General features: G+C 42.8%; 1 protein-coding gene across 5 annotated transcripts in view; it reads left to right on the plus strand.

Annotated features, from left to right (window-relative positions):
* LOC132396489 (nipped-B-like protein) overlaps window positions 1–18472 on the plus strand; it is a 531210-nt gene that overhangs the window by 249140 nt on the left and 263598 nt on the right. For all 5 annotated transcript variants that reach the window (XM_059974034.1, XM_059974035.1, XM_059974036.1 and 2 more), the window contains 3 exons: window positions 852–923; window positions 16990–17079; window positions 17851–17954. In XM_059974034.1, coding sequence (XP_059830017.1) covers window positions 852–923; window positions 16990–17079; window positions 17851–17954 — 266 coding nt within the window. The remainder of the gene's footprint in view (window positions 1–851; window positions 924–16989; window positions 17080–17850; window positions 17955–18472) is intronic.

Consider the following 18472-nt stretch of genomic DNA (forward strand, 5'->3'; position numbering starts at 1 on the left):
GCAGAGAGTGGTGTGGACAGCCCAACACATCTGTAGATGCGAACTTTCCACTATTCAGGACACTTACAAAAACAGGTGCGTAAAAAGAGCCCAAAGGATCATTCGGGAACTGAGTCTCCCCAATCACAAACTGTTCCAGCTGCTACCAGATGGAAAATATTATCACAGCATAAAAGCTGGGACCAACAGGCTCCGGGACAGCTTCATCTACTAGGCCATCAGACTGTTTAACTCATGTTGACACCAACTGTATTTCTATGTTATATTGACTACCCTGTTGTACATACGATTCATTTCAAATTGCACATTTAGACAGAGATGTAATGTAATGATTTTTAATTCTCATGTATATGAAGGATGTAAGTAATAAAGTCAATTCAATTCAATTCGCACTCTCTACCGCCCCTTCTCACCGTGTCCCGTCCCCCCCCCCCCCCGGCAATGTGAATACACTTTGCCATATCTCAGATGCATCCTTTTATTTTAATTGATATGTAGTTGCACAGACACAACAAGTTACCTTGATGGGAAATGTATGGAGGGTTAAGGTTTGGATGCACGTTGATGGGATTAGGCATTTCTGTCTTTATTTCATACCTTGTCATGCTACTTGTGATGTTATACGCTTCTGGTTAGTGTTTGTGTCTTGTGTATGGACACAATACATTGTGTATACATTGCACTTTTGGCTTTTTTTGTAGTGTGCTTCAACATCCAGTCCTAACTAATGCATTATTTTCATTCAATATCTTTTCTATTTCATGCAGCGGTCTTGATTATAACAGTCTAATTCCAGCTGCTTGGGCTTACCGATGGTAGAAGTTATTCAACTCTATAATTCTCATTTGCAGTTGCCAGGAAGATGAGAAAAAGAGAAAAAATAAGGAAGAGGAAAGCATATGAACCAAAACTTACTCCTGAAGGTAAATTTTCTGTCCCAGATGCTTTACATTTTAGATTGAATGCCATGGGCTTTAACAGTATATTAATCTAGTGGACTGTTTACTTGCTGAGTTGTGACGTGAAATCATTGAGGGCCTGACTCGACTGTCAGGCCTTCCATTAGAAATTTGGGTTAGAAAGATTTGTAAAATGCTTCATTACAAATAATAAATTTCAATGAGAATGATCTTACCTGAACAACCTTATCTTTAAAGCTAAATAACACACACAAAATGGAACTCAGCAGGCCAGGCAGCGTCTATGTGAATAAGTACAGTCGACATTAGGATTAATCTAGTATACCTGAGTCCACTGTTATTTAATATATAATTAACAATATGTCTGAGGATATAGGTAGCATGGTTAGTAAGGTACCAAAATTGGTCATATAGTGAACCATAAAGAAGGCTGTTTAAGGTTACAACATGATTTGGTTAATTGATAAAGTAGGCCTCAGAGTGACAGGTGAATTTAATTCAGGCAAATATGGAGTATTACATTTTGGTAAGGTCATTCACAGTAAACTACAGGGCCTTGGTGAGGGTGTAGAACAGGAGGCCTTGGATGTTCAGTTACTTAGAATGTGGAAAAGCACCAGAAATGCTCTTAGCCCATGATGTTGTACTGACTTTTTAACCCACTCTAAGGTCAATCTAACTCTTCCCTCCCACATATCCCTCCATTTTGATTTAATCTATGTATAAAGAAACTGCCTCTTACATGCCCCCTATGCTTTTCACCAATCATCAGAGAGTGGTAGCTGTGTGGAACGAGCTTCTAGTAGCAGTGGTAGAGGCAGGTTCGGTATTGTCAGTTAAAGTAACATTGGATAAGTATATGGACAGGAAAGGAATGGAGAGTTATGGGCTGCGTGTGGGTCAGTGGGACTAGGTTGAGAGTAAGCGTTCGGCATGGACTAGAAGGGCGGAGATGACCTGTTTCCGTGCTGTAATTGTTATATGGTTATATCTTAAATATGCCTCTCGTATTGGCCTTTCCTCCTTGGGAAAAAGGCACTTACTCCCCACTCTGTGCGTCTTATCACCTTAAGCACCTCTATCAAGTCACCTGTCATCCTGCATGCCAAAGAGAAAAGCTCTGCCTAGCTCAATCTTCACTCATGAGTAATGATCTTTAATTCAGGCACATCCTGGTATATCTCCTCTGCACCTTCTCTAAAGCTTCCACATCCTTCGTATAATGACATGACCAGAACTGAACACGATATTCGCATAAGTATGGCCTAACTAGAGTTTTGTCAAGTTACAGCATTACCTCACGACTCTTGAGAAGCTCACGCATCTCCAGATTAAACTCAGTCTGCCACTTATCAGCCCATTTCTGCATCCTATCAATGTACATTTGTAACCTATGACAACCTTCCATACTATTCAGAACACCTGATGAAGGGTCTTGTCCCAGGATGTTGACTTTCCATAGATAAGGGCATAAGGCATTGGAGCAGAGTTAGGCCATTCGTCCCATTAAGTCTATCATGACTGATTTATTATTTATTATCCCTTTCAGCCCCATTCTTCCCATAACCTTTGATGCCCTTTTTAATCAAAAGCTATCAACCTCTGCATTAAATGTGCCTAATGTCTTGGACTGTGCAGACATCTGTGGCAATGAATTCCAATGATGTGCCATTACTCCTCATCTCTGTTGATTCAGGCCAAATATAACCATATAACGGAAACAGGCCATCTCGGCCCTTCTAGTCCATGCTGAACACTTACTCTCACCTAGTCCCACTGACCCGCACTCAGCCCATAATCCTCCATTCCTTTCCTGTTCATATACCTATCCAATTTTACTTTAAATGACAATACCAAACCTGCCTCTACCACTTCTACTGGAAGCTTGTTCCACACAGCTACCACTCTCTGAGTAAAGAAACTCCCCCTCATGTTACCCTTAAACTTTTGCCCCCTAACTCTCAGCTCATGTCCTCTTGTTTGAATCTCCCCTACTCTCAATGGAAAAAGCCTATCCACCTCAACTCTATCTATCCCCCTCATAATTTTAAATACCTCTATCAAGTCCCCCCTCAACCTTCTGCGCTCCAAAGAATAAAGACGTAATTTGTTCAACCTTTCCCTATAACTTAGGTGCTGAAACCCAGGTAACATTCTAGTAAATCTTCTCTGTATTCTCTCTATTTTGTTGATATCTTTCCTATAATTTGGTGACCAGAACTGTACACAATACTCCAGATTTGGCCTTACCAATGTCTTGTACCATTTTAACATTACATCCCAACTCCTATACTCAATGCTCTGATTTATAAAGGCCAGCATACCAAAAGCTTTCTTCACCACCCTATCCACATGAGATTCCACCTTCAGGGAACTGTGCACCATTATTTCTATGTCACTCCGTTTTACTGCATTCTTCATTGCCCTACTATTTACCATGTATGTCCTATTTGCACCTCACACGTATCAGCATTAAACTCCATCTGCCATCGTTCAGCCCACTCTTCTAACTGGCCTAAATTTCTCTGCAGACTTTGAAAACCTACTTCATTATCCACAACGCTACCTACCTTAGTATCATCTGCATACTTACTAATCCAATTTACCACCCCATCATCCAGGTCATTAATGTATATGACAAACAATATTGGACCCAGTACAGATCCCTGAGGCACACCACTAGTCACCGGCCTCCAACCTAACAAACAGTTATCCACCACTTCTCTGTGGCATCTTCCATCCAGCCACTGTTAAATACATTTTACTACTTCAATATTAATATCTAATGATTGAACCTTCCTAACTAACCTTTTATGTGGAACCTTGTCAGTGGCCTTACTGAAGTCCGTGTAGACAACATCCGCTGCTTTACCCTTGTCAACTTTCCTCGTAACCTCTTCAAAAAATTCAATAAGGTTTGTCAAACATGACCTTCCACGCACAAATCCATGCTGACTATTCCTAATCAGACCCTGTCTATCCAGATATATACCATCTCTAAGAATACTTTCCATTAATTTACCCACCACTGACGTCAAACTGACAGGCCTATATTTGCTAGGTTTACTCTTAAAACCCTTTTTAAACAATGGAACAACATGAGCAATATGCCAATCCTCCGGCACCATCCCCGTTTCTAGTGACATTTGAAATATTTCTGTCAGAGCCTCTGCTATTTCTACACTAACCTCCCTCAAGGTCCTAAGGAATATCCTGGCAAGACTTGGAGATTTATCCACTTTTATATTCCTTAAAACTGGCCAGTACTTCTTCCTTTTTAATCGTCATAACTTCCCTACTTGTTTCCCTTACCTTACACAATTCAATATCCTTCTCCTTAGTGAATACCAAAGAAAAGAAATTGTTCAAAATCTCCCCCATCTCTTCCGGCTCCACACATAGCTGTCCACTCTGATTCTCTAAGGGACCAATTTTATCCCTCACTATCCTTTTGCTATTAATATAACTGTAGAAACCCTTCGGATTTATTTTCACCTTACTTGCCAAAGCAACCGTGTATCTTCTTTTAGCTTTTCTAATTTCTTTCTTAAGATTCTTTTTACATTCTTTATATTCCTCGACCACCTCATTTACTCCATGCTGCCTATATTTAGTGCAGATATTTCTCTTTTTCCTAACCAAGTTTCCAATATCCCTTGAAAACCATGGACTCTCTCAAACTTTTTAACCTTTCCTTTCAACTTAACAGGAACATAAAGATTCTGTACCCTCAAAATTTCACCTTCAAATGACCTCCATTTCTTTATTACATCTTTCCCATAAAACAAATTGTTCCAACCCACTCCTTCTAAATCCTTTCGCATCTCCTCAAAGTTAGCCTTTCTCCAATCAAAAATCTCAACCCTGGGTCCAGACCTATCCTCCTTCATAATTATATTGAAGCTAATGGGATTGTGATCACTGGACCCGAAGTGCTCCCCAACACATACCTCCATCACCTGACCTATCTCATTCTCTAACAGGAGATCTAACACTGCCCCTTCTCTAGTCGGTACCTCTATGTACTGCTGCAAAAAACTATCCTGTACACATTGTACAACCTCCAAACCATCCAGCCCTTTTACAGAATGGGCGTCCCAGTCTATGTGTGGAAAATTAAAATCTCCCACAATCACAACCCTGTGCTTACTGCAAATATCTGCTATCTCCTTGCAAATTTGCTCCTCCAATTCTCACTCTCCATTAGGTGGTCTATAATACACCCCTATAAGTGTTACTACACCTTTCCCATTCCTCAATTCCACCCAAATAGACTGCCTAGATGAGCCCTCTAATCTATCCTGCCAGAGCACCACTGTAATATTTTCTCTGACAAGCAATGCAACACCTCCCCCTCTTGTCGCTCCGATTTTATCACACCTGAAGCAGCGAAATCCAGGAATATTTAGTTGCCAATCACACCCCTCCTGCAACCATGTTTCACTAATAACTACAACATCATATTTCCAGGTATCAATCCATGCTCTAAGCTCATCTTACAATGCTCCTAGCATTAAAATAAATGCATTTAAGAAATTCTCCACCTGTTCCTCTCTGTTCATCTCTAACAGTACAAAGAACTTTATTGTCTTCTTTTTCTTCCTTTTCCCATACATCTGTTCGTACACTCTGGTTCCCCTCCCCCTTGTATCTAGCTTAAATCCACTGGAGCCTCTCTAGCAAACCTACCTGCAAGAATACTTGGCCCCCTCCAGTTCAGATGTAAACCGTCCTGCCGGAACAGGTCCCACCTTCCCTGGAAGTCTGCCCAATTATCTATAAATCTGAAGTCCTCCCTCCTGCACCATGTCTTCAGCCACGTGTTGATCTGCATTATCTTACTATTTCTAAACCCACCTGCACGTGGCACTGGAAGCAATCCTGAGAATGCTATCCTGGAGGTCCTGTCCTTTAACGTCACCTAGCTTCCTAAGCTCACTTTTCAGGATCTCCTCACTCTTCCTACCTATGTCATTGGTCCCTACATGGAGCACGACATTCGGTTGCTCACCCTCCCCCTTGAGAATACTGAGAACTCGATCCGAGATATCGCGGACCCTGGCATCAGGGAAGCAAAAGACCATCCGGGATTCTTGATCTCTTCCACAGAACTTCCTATCTGTCCCCCTAACTATCGAATCCCCTATCACTACTGCTCTCCTCTTTTCCCTCCTTCCCTTCTGAGCTGAAGGTCCAGTCTCAGTGCCAGAGATGCAACCACTGCAGCTTGACTCTGGTAGGTCATCCCCACCAACAGTATCCAAAATGGTATACTTATTGTTGATGGAAACGGCCACAGGGGTGCTCTGCTCTTCCCGTCTATTCCCCTTCCCTCTCTTGACAGTCACCCAACTACCTGTCTCCTGACTCCTTGGGTGACTATCTCCCTGAAACTCCTGTCTATTTCTGCCTCTGCCTCCTGAATGATCCAAAGTTCATCCATCTCCAGCTGCAGTTCCCTAACACGGTTTGTCAGGAGCTGCAGCTGGATGCACCTTTTGCAGGTGCAGTCATCAGGGACAACAGTGCTCGCCCTGACTTCCCACATACTGCAAACGGAGCACTCAGCTGTCCTAACTGCTGCCTCCGTTACCTACTCCTAAAGTAATTAGATTAATTAAAGAAGCTTACCTGGCTGTACCTCACTTGGAGTGAAGCTCGTACTCAGCCTCTGCTCGGTATTTAAATTCTCCTGCTGCCTCACAGGCTGACTTTCACGCGCTTGAGTAGTTATGCCCTGTTCAAACCTTGCCTCTGCCTGTTCTCGCCAAACCTGATTGAGCCAAAGCCGACCCTTTCTGCCTCAGCCCACTCTGACGATGGCTGCTACGGCGATGCTGCACGAACTGTAGAGTTGCTCCAGCGTTTTGTGTGTGTTGTACCACCAGCCATCATGTTATCTGCAACTTACTAACCCACCCTTCCACTTCCACACCCAAGTTATTTATAAAAAGGGAGTGTCCCAGAACAGATCCCTGCAGAACACCACTGCTCCTTGACCTCTAGGCAGAATATTCTCCATTTACTATCCTATCTTATGTGGGCAATCCAGTTCTGAATCCACGCAGCCCAATTTCCATGAATCTAATGCCTCTTGACTTTCTAGATGAGCCTACCATGGGAAGCTTGTCAATGTTTTACTAATCATAATCAAAAGAGAAAATCTGCAGATGCTGGAAATCTAAACAACACACACAAAATACTGGAGGAACTCAGCAGGCTAGGCAGCATCTATGGAAAAGAGTACAGTCGACGCTTTGGGGCAAAAACCTTTGGCAGCACTGGAGAAGGGTTTTGGCCTGCTTTTCCGTGGAAGCTGCCTGGCCTGCTGAGTTCCCCCAGCATTTTGTGTGTGTTGCAATGTTTTACTAAAATTTATATATGACACATCCACTGCTCTAACTTGAATAATTTGTTTTGTCACTTCCTCAAAAATGTCAATCAAGCTCATGAGGCATGACACACAGTCACAAAGCTGTGTATCCCTAATCAGACTATGCTTCTCCAAATGCTCATAAGTCTTTTCTCTCAGAGGCCTCTCCAATAGTTCCCTGAAAATGTGACATGAGTAGAGAAGACCATAAGATATAGGAGCAGAATAAAGCCATTTGAGTCTGCTCCACCATTTGATCATAGCTGATCCATTTTCATCTCAGCCCCAATCTCCTGCTTTCTCCACGCTTCCCTTTATGCCCTGACTAATCAGGAACCTATCAACCTCTGTTTTATACATACCCAGCGACTTGGCCACCACAGCTGTGACAACAAATTCCACAGATTCACCACTTTCTGGCTAAATAAATTCCTCATCTCCATTCTAAATGGATGTTTCTCTCTTCTGAGGCTGTGTCCTCTCGTCTTACACTCTCGCACCATAGGAAGCATCTTCTACGCATCTGCTCTATTAAGGTCTTTCAACATTTGATAAGTTTCAATGAGACTCCCCCCTCATTTTTCTAAATTCTAGTGAGTACAGGCCCAGAGCCATCAAACACTCTAAGCCTTTCAATCTCGGAATCATTTTCATGAACCTCCTTTGAACCCTCTCCATTGTCAGCACGTTGTTTCTTAAACAGGGACTGAAAACTGTTCATAATATTCCGTGATGCCTCACCAGTGACTTATGAAGTCTTATTACATCCTTGCTTTTATATTCTAATCTTCTCGAAATGAATCTTAACATTGCTCTTTGGCCTTCCTCAGCACCGACTGAACCTGTAAATTAGCCATTAGAGATTTTTGCACAAGGACTCCCAAGACGCTTTTGAGTTTTGTCTCCAAATAGAAAATAGTCTGTGCTTTTCTTTCTTCTACCCAAGTGCATGACCATACTTTTCAAAGGTTTCAAATGTACATTTAATGTCAGAGAAATGTATACGATATACATCACACTTTTTCTTCGCAACCATCCATGAAAGCAGAGGAGTGTCCCAAAGAATGAATAACGGTTAATTGTTAGAACCCCAAAGCACCCCCCCAGCTACCTTCTTCCATGCATAAGCAGCAGCAAAGCAACAATTCCCCCCCCCCCACCAGCAAAAAAAGCATCGGTGCCCACCACCGAGCACTCAAGCATGCAGCAAAGGAACTGCAAAGACACAGACTTGCAGTACCCCAAAGATTATTCATTCACCCAGTATTTGACATACCACAGGTGCCCTCTCTCCCTAGTAAGTGAGAAAGAGGTGTCTCCTTTTCCTGACACTATTCCATCTACCACTTCTTTGTCCATTCTCCTGAACTCTTTAGTCTGTCTTCTGTAGTCTCTCTGCTTCCTCAACCTGCCCCTCCAGTCTTTGTATCATGTGCAAACAAAGCCATCAATTCCATCATCCAAATTATTGACAGAAAATGTAAAAAGAAGCAGTCCCAGCACAGACCCCTGTGGTACACCACTTGGTACCGGCAGCTATCCAGAAAAGCCTGCCGTTATTCCCGTTATTTTATGCCTCCTGCCAATTAGGCAATGCTATATAAATTAAAGCATCTTTCCTACAATACCATCAGTTAATAACTCGGTAAGCACCCTCATGTGTGGCACCTTGTCAAAGGCCTTCTGAACCTCCAAGTACACAACATCTACTGGCTCTCCTTTGTCTATTCTGTTTATTATTTCTTCAAGGAATTCCAATGTATTTGTAAGGCAGATTTTCCCTTAAGGAATCCATGCTGACTTTAGTCTGTCTTATCATTTGCCTCCAAGTACCCTGAAACTACATCCTCATCAACAGACCCTTAACATCTTCCTAACCACTGAGGTCAGACTAACTGGCTTATAATGGCCTTTCTTCTGCTGCTCTCCCTTTTCTGAAGAATGAAGAATGACATTTGCAATTTTTCAGTCCTTCGGAACCATGCCAGAATCCATTGATTCTTGAAAGATCATTACTCGTGCCTCCACAATTTCTTCAGTTGCCTCCTTATGAATCCTGGGGTGCACCCCATCTGGTCCAAGTGACTTTTCTACCTTCATTCCTTTCATTTTCCAAAGTACCTTCTCACTAGTAATGGCAACTAAACTTCTAGCCCCTAATTCTCTTGAAAGTATAGCTACTTGCTAGTGAGCTCCACTGTGAAGAATGCTGCAAAATATTTATTCAGTTTGTCCATTATTTCTTTATCCTCGATTACTAACTCTCCAGCATCATTTTCCAGTGGTCCGATATCTACGTTTGCCTGTCTTTTACTGTTTATATATCTGAATAAATGTTTTGATACCTTAGGCAATAAGACATAATGATAAGTAGTCTGCTCCACCATTCCATCATGGCTGATCCTGAATCCCACTCAACTTTATACACGTGCCTTCTCATCATATCCCTTTATGCTCCGACTAATCAGGAATCTATTCAGGGGCAGAATTGAGAACATCCTGGCTGGCTGTTACTGCCTGGTATGGGAACTGTATCTCCCTTAATTGCAGGATTTTGCAGAGTGATGCAGACAGCCCTGCACATCTGTAGTTGTGAACTTCCCATGATTCAGGACATTTACAAAGATAGGTGTTTGAAAAGGGCCCGAAGGATCATTGGGGACCCGAGTCACCCCACCCACAATCTATTCCAGCTGCTACTATCTGGGAAATGGTCCACAGCTTAAAAGCCAGGACCGACAGGCTTTGGGACAGCTTCTTCTACCAGGCCATCAGACTGTTTAATTCATGCTGACACAGTTGTATTTCTATGTTATATTGACTGTCCTGATGTACATAGTATTTATTATAAATTACTGTAAATTGCACATTTAGATGGAGACATAACGTGAAGACAAATGCAAAGTACCCATTAAGTTCATCTGCAATTTCTTAAATCTCACATTACTACCACACCAGCATCGTTTTCCAGTGGTCCGATATAAACTCTCACATCCCTTTTATTCTTTATATAATTGAATAAAACTCTTAGTATCCTGCTTTATATTATGGACCAGTTTGCCCTCATAATTCATCTTCTTCCTGATAGCTGTTTTAGATGCCTTTTGTTGGATTTTAAAAACTTCCCACTTACTTTTGCTACCTTATATACCCTTTCCTTGACTTTTATGCGGTCTTTAACTTCCCTTGTCAGCCATGGTTTCCTAACCCTGCCATTTGAGAACAATTTCTTCTGTGGGGCATATCTATCCTGCATCTTATGAAGTTTTCCCAGAAACTTCAACCACCTCCGTTCTGCCATCATCCCCACCAGCAGCCCCACTCCCACCCACCTGAGCAAGTTCTCCTCTCATATCTCTGTAATTCTTTTTGTTCCATTGTGATACTGTTACATGTGACTTATGCTTCTCCTTCTCACATTGCAATATGAATTCAATCTTCTACATTATTGGCTTCCTTACCTTCCTTATCTTTGTTTACCTTAATGACTTTTTTAGTTGTTCTCTGTTGGTTTTTAAAAGCTTTCCAATCCTCTAACCTCTCAGTATTTTTTGCTCTTTTAAATGCCTTCTCTTTAGATTTTATGTTGACTTTGATTTCTCTTGTCAGCCATGGTCGCATCATCCTACATTTAGAATACCTCTCATTCTTTTGGATGTATCTATCCTACACCTTCTGAATTGCTCCCAGAAATTTTGACCATTACTGCTCTGCTGGTACCTCTACTAGTGTTCCCTTCCCATTAATTTTGGCCAGTTCTCTGTCATGCCTCTGTAATTCCCTTTACTCGACTGATACATCTGAATTTAGTCTCTCCTTTTCAAATTACAGAGTGAATTCTATCATATTATGATCACTGGCTCCAAATGGTTCCTTAAACTCAAGATCTGAGCAATTCTGGTTCATTGTAAACACCCGATCTAGAATAGCTGATCCCCTAGAGAGCTCGAGCAGGAGCTGCTCTAGAAAGACATTTCCTAGGCATTCTACAAAATCTGTCTTCTGGGATATAATTCCCCAAGCCTATCATAACATTGCCCCTTTGACCTTCATTTTCTGTCTTATTATTTGTAAATCACATTTTTGCTGCGGTTTGGAGATCTGTATATTAGTCTCTTGCTAGTAGTATCACTACACATTGCCTCTGTTTGTAAACCAGCCCCTTTTGTGCAGGTCGTATCTTCCCCAGAACAGATCCCAATGATCCAGAAATCTGAACTCCTGCCCCCTGCATCGGTTCTTTGCCATGCATTCATTCATCTGGCAAATACCCTATTCTTACCGTGGCATGAGCAGGAATCCAGAGGTTACTTTCTTCAGGACCTCCTCACCTTTCCTATCTATGTCATTGGTGCCAATATGTACCAAGACTTCTGGCTGCTCCCCCCTCCCCCTTTAGAATGCCGTGGAACCATGTTCCTGATCCTGTCATGTGGGAGGCAATTTACCATTCAGGTGTCTCTATCTTGCCCACAGAATCTCAGCTCTGTTCTTCCAACTGTGGAATTTCCTATCACCACTGCAGTCCTCTTCACTTCTGTTCTCTTCTAAGCCTCAGTGCCAGAGACCCGGTTTCTGCAGCTCTCCCCAGTGGGACCCCTGCCCCCTCCACCCAACAGTAAACAAAGTGGTACACCTAGGAAGGAAAGAGATGGTGAAGAGGGGAACCTGAGGGGGAACTTCTTCACTCAGAGGATGGTGAGAGTGTGTCTGCATAAGTGGTGATTGTGGGTTCAACTTCAACATTTGAGAGAAATTTGGAAAAGTACGTGAATGGAAGGTGAATAGAGGGCTATGTTCAGGTGCAGGTCGATGCACTAGGCAGAAAAATAGTTTGGCATGGACAAGATGGGGCGAAGGTCCTGTTTCTGTGCTGTAGTGCTCTATGACCCTAGGAAGGCATTTGACATGCTTGTTTTCATTGGATAGGGTACTGAATGCTGAATTATGGGCATTGGGTAGTCTGAAGGAATGAGTTTAATTCTTGTGTTTAATGAGCATTATTTCACCATGGCACTTGGGCTCAAAGCACCTGTTCCTGTGCTGCACTGTTCTATGTCCTAAAAGTTGGAATATCATATTACAATTGTACAAAATCTTGTTGAAGCTGTACTTGGAGTTTTGTGTGCAGTTCTTGTTGCCTAGCTATAGGAAGGATGTCATTAACATAGTTCAGTACAGCACAGTTCAGGCATTTTGGCCCATGATGTTATGTCGATTTTTTAGCCTATTTTCATAGTCAACCTAACCCTTTCCTCGTAAACAGCCATAACCCTCCATTTTTCTTTTATCCATGTGCCTATCTAAGATGCAAGAAAGATTCACAAAGATATCAGAAATGGAAATCTTAAATTATAATGAGATATTGGCTTTTTTTGTCTTCTGAAGAGTAGGAGGCTCAGGGTGACCTATAGTATATAAAACCGTGAAGGATATATAATCGGGTGAATGGTCTGTCTTTTCCAGAAGAGGGGGTGTCTAAAACTGGAGCGCATAGGTTTAAGTTGAGAGAGGAAAAATTTCAAAGGACCTGAGGGCCAAAACTTTACACGGAGGGTAGTGAATATGTAGAACAAACTGCCAGATGAAGTGGTAAAGGCGGGTACAATTGCAATATTTAAAAGACATTGAATTCGAAATTTGGATAGAGGAATATAGAAGAAATGTAGACAAATGGGACTAGCTCAAGCAGAGCAGGTGTTGAGGCTTTGAAGAGAGTGCAGAAAAGCTTCACTAGGGTGTTGTTCGTCCTTCGGAGTCAAAGATGACTACGACTTCTGTCAGATGGAGGGTTTGTGATTGTGGGTCGGGTGGTGAATGGTGAGGCCAATCCAGGCCCTGAAAGCTCGCCCACATGTGGGACACATGAGGGTAGGTGCTGCAGTGGAAGTGGAGGTAGTCCGAGCCTTGCGCGCGGCACATTTCCTCTGAGCCTCTGTGGTGTGTCTGATTTCTGCTGCATATACTCCGTTAGTGGCCCTTCTCCACCAGGTTGGGCAGTCCAGAGCAAGTGATTCCCAGCTACTGGGATTGATGTTGAGGTCTTTGAGGCAGTCTTTGAAACGTTTCTTCTGCCCTCCAACTGAGCGCTTGCCCTGGCTCAGCTCTCCATACAGCATCTGTTTTGGTAGTCGACTGTCAGACATCCTGACAACATGGCCAGCCCATCTGGCTTGGGCTTTCTGTAGGAGGGGTAGACGCTGTGGGTGCTAGCCCGCTCCAGGACCTCCGTGTCTGGGACTTTGTCCTGCCATCGTACGTGGAGAAGTCTGCGGAGGCAGCTCAAGTGGAAGTGGTTGAGCTGTTTAGCATGTCTGATGTAGACAGTCCAGGTCTCGCTGGCATAGAGGAGGGTGGTGAGAACCACTGCTCGGTAGACCTTCAGCTTGGTGGTAAGGCTGAGTCCTCTCTGCTCCCAAACATTCTCACGGAGTCTCCCAAAGGCGGCACTGGCTTTGGCAATTCTGTTGCTGATCTCTGCGTCTGTGTTCACTGCTTGTGATAGAATACTGCCCAGATAAGTAAAACTGTCGACTGCCAGTAGCTTCTGTCCCTTTACTGTGATGTGTGGTTCCTTGTAGGGCTTACCGGGTGTGGGCTGGTACATAACTTCGGTCTTTTTGGTGCTGATTGTAAGTCCAAAGTTGTGAGAGGCAGTCCATTTCTCGCTGCATCTTCTGCTCTGTGCTGGCGTTGGGCGCAATCATCAGCGAATAAGAGGTCTCTGACGACGGTCTCCTTTACCTCTGTAACAGCCTGTAGACCCCGGAGGTTGAATAGCCCACCGCCAGTCCTGCATCTGACGTGTATACCATCCTGACAGTCACGGAAGGCATCAATCAGCATAGCAGAGAAGACCATGCTAAAGAGTGTAGGGGCGAGAACGCATCCTTGCTTCACACGGTTCGTCACTGGGAAGGCTTCTGACTGTATCAAATCCCTTGGTCAGATCGACGAAGGTCATAAAGAGGTCACTGTGCTGCTTTTGACATTTTTCCTGAGTTGGCGTGCAGCAAATATCATGTTGACAGTTCCACGCTCTGTGCAGAAGCCACACTGGCTTTCTGGGAGGAGACCTTGCTCAAGGTGTTGGAGAAGGCGATTAAGCAGGACGTGAGCCAAGATCTTCCCAGCTATGGACAGGAGGGAGATGCCTCGGTGATTGTCACAAGACTGGCGGTTGCCTTTCCTCTTGTAGATGTGGACTATGCTGACATCTTTCAACTGTTGCGGGACCTTTCCTTCGTTCCACATAGACTGGAAGAGCTCAGTCAGCTTCTGCATCATGAATGGGCCTCCTGCTTTGTAGACTTCAGCAGGGATTGCATCCGATCCTCGTGCTTTTCTACTAGAAAGTTGCCTGATGGCTTTTCTGACTACTACTTCTGCGGGGAGGTTGTCAAGGTCCAGGTTGATCTCCACCTGAGGTAGGCGAGCAATGGCCTCATCATTGATTTCGGCAGGGCGGTTGAGGACCTGTTTGAAGTGTTCAGCCCATCTCTCCAAAATCTGCTTTTTCTCTGTCAGCAGCCGAGTCCCATCTGCACTGAGGACGGGGGAGGAGCCAGAGGACTGAGGTCCAAACATAGTCTTCAAAGTGTCGTAGAAACGCTTGGTGTCGTGACTGTCTGCGTAGCTCTGGATCTCATCGGCCTTATTGCTGAACCAGATATCCTGCATCTCACGGAGTTTCTTCTGCACTCTCCGTCTTGCACTGGCGAAGGCATCTATCTTTGCTTGTGATGTGGGATCGTTCTGGTGCGCTCTGAACAGTTGCTGTTTCTCTGACAACAGTTCCTGTATCTCCTCATCGATCCAGTCTTGATGTCTACGGATTGCTAGTCCGAGGTGTTCGAGAGCGGTAGAGTATACTGCGTCTCTGAAAGCCGTCCACTGCTCTTCAGTGCTGGTGTGGTCATCCTGGGGTGTGTCAAGCAGCCTGCTATCTAGGTCTTCATGAAATTCTTCTGCAACTATGCTGCTCTTCAGTTTGGAGACATTGAGCCTCTTTGCAGTCTTCTGACCTTGGGGTCTTCTCACAAGCAGGATGCGAAGTTTAAACTTGGACACTATGAGTCAATCATCCGTCCAGCAGTCGGCACCGCACATGACCTTTGTCACTCTCATGTCTTGCCAGTCCCTCTTTCTGGTGATGACATAGTCAATCAGATGCCAGTGCCTAGAGCGTGGATGCATCCAAGATGTCTTGTTGCGGGTGTCAGGGAGAGCTAGTACCTCTGACGGGGAACACGTCATACTCTTCTGAGTAATTTCACTAGGGTACTGAATGGGCTAGAGTACATTAATTATGTTGTGACAGATGTCAGTTGTTTTCTGTAGAGTGGTAGATGCTGAGGAGTCCTGATAGAACTGTATAAAATTGTATAAAGATCGCCACTCATTCTTTTAAGCATCGCTATACTTGTCCATACTATTTCTTCTGACAGCTTGTTCCATATACTAATGAAACTTTCTGCCCCTCAAGTCTCTTTAAATCTTTGCCCTCTCATTAGATCTATGCTAATTGTTAATTATGCCCACTTCTTAAGCCTTACCCTGAGATACCCAGGGAAAAACTATTTTATCTAATTATTCTCCTCCCTCCCCCGCCCCATTACTTGAGCCATCTAATCCCAGTAGCATCCTTGTGAATCTCTTTTGCACCTTCTCTAGCTTAATCACATCCTTGCTATAGTATGGAAACCAAAACTGAAAATGGATGTCTTGTATAGCTGTAACATGACATTCCCGTTTTTTACTCATTGTCCTGACAAATGAAGGCAAGTATGCTATATGCCTTCTTCACCACTTTATCTACCTGTGTTACCACTTACAGGGAGCCCTTATGTATCTTCATTCTGCAGCATTCTTCAACGCTTATGAGCCAAGTTTTTTTTTACACAAAGAGTGATAGGTGCCTGGGTTACACTGCTACGGACGCGGTAGAATCTCATACAGTAGCAGTTTTTTAAAAAGCAGGTGGACACAAGAAAAAGCAGAGAATAGGTGGATATGGATCATGTGGAGGCAGAGTAGATTAGTTTACTTTGGTAGTGTGGTCTGTGCAGATATGGTGTGCTAATGGGTTCATTTTTCATTCGGTTGCCTGTACTCTGAGTGTGTTTGCCTGCTATTGACAAATTGAATTAAATGACCCTATATATTAGTGTAAATTTCTGTGAATGCTGTCCATGATACTAAGACAGTTGACTGGAAAATTTAATTGTGGTCTTAAAGCATTGATACAAATAGAAGTTTTGAAGACGTGCTTGATAATCTTTATAGAGCTTCCAAGTGAAAAGCTTTTTAATAGCAGGCAAGTACAACCGTTTGTAGGTTACCAGAAGCAAACTTAAGGTAATTGACAAAAGAATTTGAGCAAGATGAGAAATCTTTTGTCATGTGAATTGCATGATCTGGAATATGTGTTGGAAATGGATTCAGTGAAAATCTAACAATGAAATTTGGTAAATAACTCGGGGGTGGGGAGAGGAGGGAAATGGAGAAGTGGATGATGGGGTCTGTACAGGAGTAGCTTATGGGGAAAATTGGGAAGATTGCTTTGTGTGATGTATTATTCTGCATTTCAGTGTATGTGGGCAATAGTGATTATTGACAGAGATTTAAGTCATGATTCTTTCAAAATAAACTTCTATATTTATATATCATATCTATATCATATTTACTGTGCTACAGAAATGATGGATTCATCAACATTCAAGCGATTCATGGCTACTGTGGAAAATATCCTAGAGAACCTGGAAGACATGGATTTCACTACTTTGGGTACTGTTAACTTGCATACCAGTAAAAGTCGGGAATGCTTTCGTCAAAAAAATAAACACTAAATTACTAACTATCAGGTTTTCTTGTTGATTTCCAAGTGAGTTAAAAATCAAACAATTTCAGATACTAGAAATTCAAATTAGAAACAGAACAGGCCAGAAATGCTAAGCAGGGATATTCAGCACTGTGCAAAGATATAAATAAAAGAGCGTATGTTTCTTGTCAAAGACCCTTCATTGCAAGGGTTGTTTAGGCTTGTAGTTCCCCTTTGTTAGTATTTGAAATACCTCTGTCAAGTGTCCTTTCATCCTCCTTCACGCCAAGGAGAAAATCCCTAGCTTACTCAACCTTTTTTCATAAGGCATGCTGTCTAATCCAGGTATTTGAGAAGCTTCAATTTCAATGTTTCAAAATTTTCATTTTCTGGAGTTCAAATATGGATTCCAAATTCAGATGTCCTAAATGGAGAAGGTGAAAGTTAGCAGCTACAATTGAACAAAGTTCCCAGCGTAACAGTACCAGAGCCAGTTGGAAGCAGGTACATGCTTAGTGTAGTGGGGACTTATTAACAATCCAGAGGGCTGTCAAGTGAGCAGCAGGGAACAAGATGAAACACTTATCAAAACAGGTTAAGATTGCCTTTCGGGCTTGCAACTCAAACCTGTGTTGAGGGTGAACAGTTAATGCCACTGTGCCCAGATCTTGGAAATAAAGAAAACGAAGTTGCACGCTAGTTTGGAGCAGTGTGTTAACTCCTTTTTTCCCCAATAGGTGAAGATGATGAGCTACCTCAGGAGTTGTTGCTGGGAAAACAACAGCTTAATGAACTGAGTAGTGAATCTGCTAAAATCAAAGCCATGGGCATCATGGATCGGGTATGTATTACACACTAATTACACGCTTCTGTGAAGGGATAATTCAGTAGCCTGACATCTGTAGTTCTGATGAGGGTTGAAGTATGCATTTGCAAATTAAAGATTTGGCTTAAAATTTGACTTTAGTACCTGGAAAAGACATATGAACAAGCTTTTGGACAATTTATCAAGTGTCAGTTAGTAGATAGCTGGTCCTGTAATGAAAATACACCACCATAGCAAATACATGTTGTATTTGGAGAGTTTGATAGAATGTTGATTGGTCTGGACATAAAGAGATATGGGGGGAAGGCAGAAGATTGGGGCTGAGAGGAATAATAAATAGATCAGCCATGATGAAATGCTGGAACAGTCTTGATAGGCCAAATGGCCTAATTCTGCTACTCTATATTATGGTCTTAAGGTTGGAGCTCTATCAGAAACTGTTAGTTTGTTTATGGAAGATAGATGCCAAATGATTAATTTTTTTCACTTTGTGTAGCCAAAATCTTAAGGTGTTAATTTTAACAGATTGATGC

The sequence above is a fragment of the Hypanus sabinus genome, chromosome 7 (genome assembly GCF_030144855.1).
Source record: "Hypanus sabinus isolate sHypSab1 chromosome 7, sHypSab1.hap1, whole genome shotgun sequence".
NCBI classification, from domain to species: domain Eukaryota; kingdom Metazoa; phylum Chordata; class Chondrichthyes; order Myliobatiformes; family Dasyatidae; genus Hypanus; species Hypanus sabinus.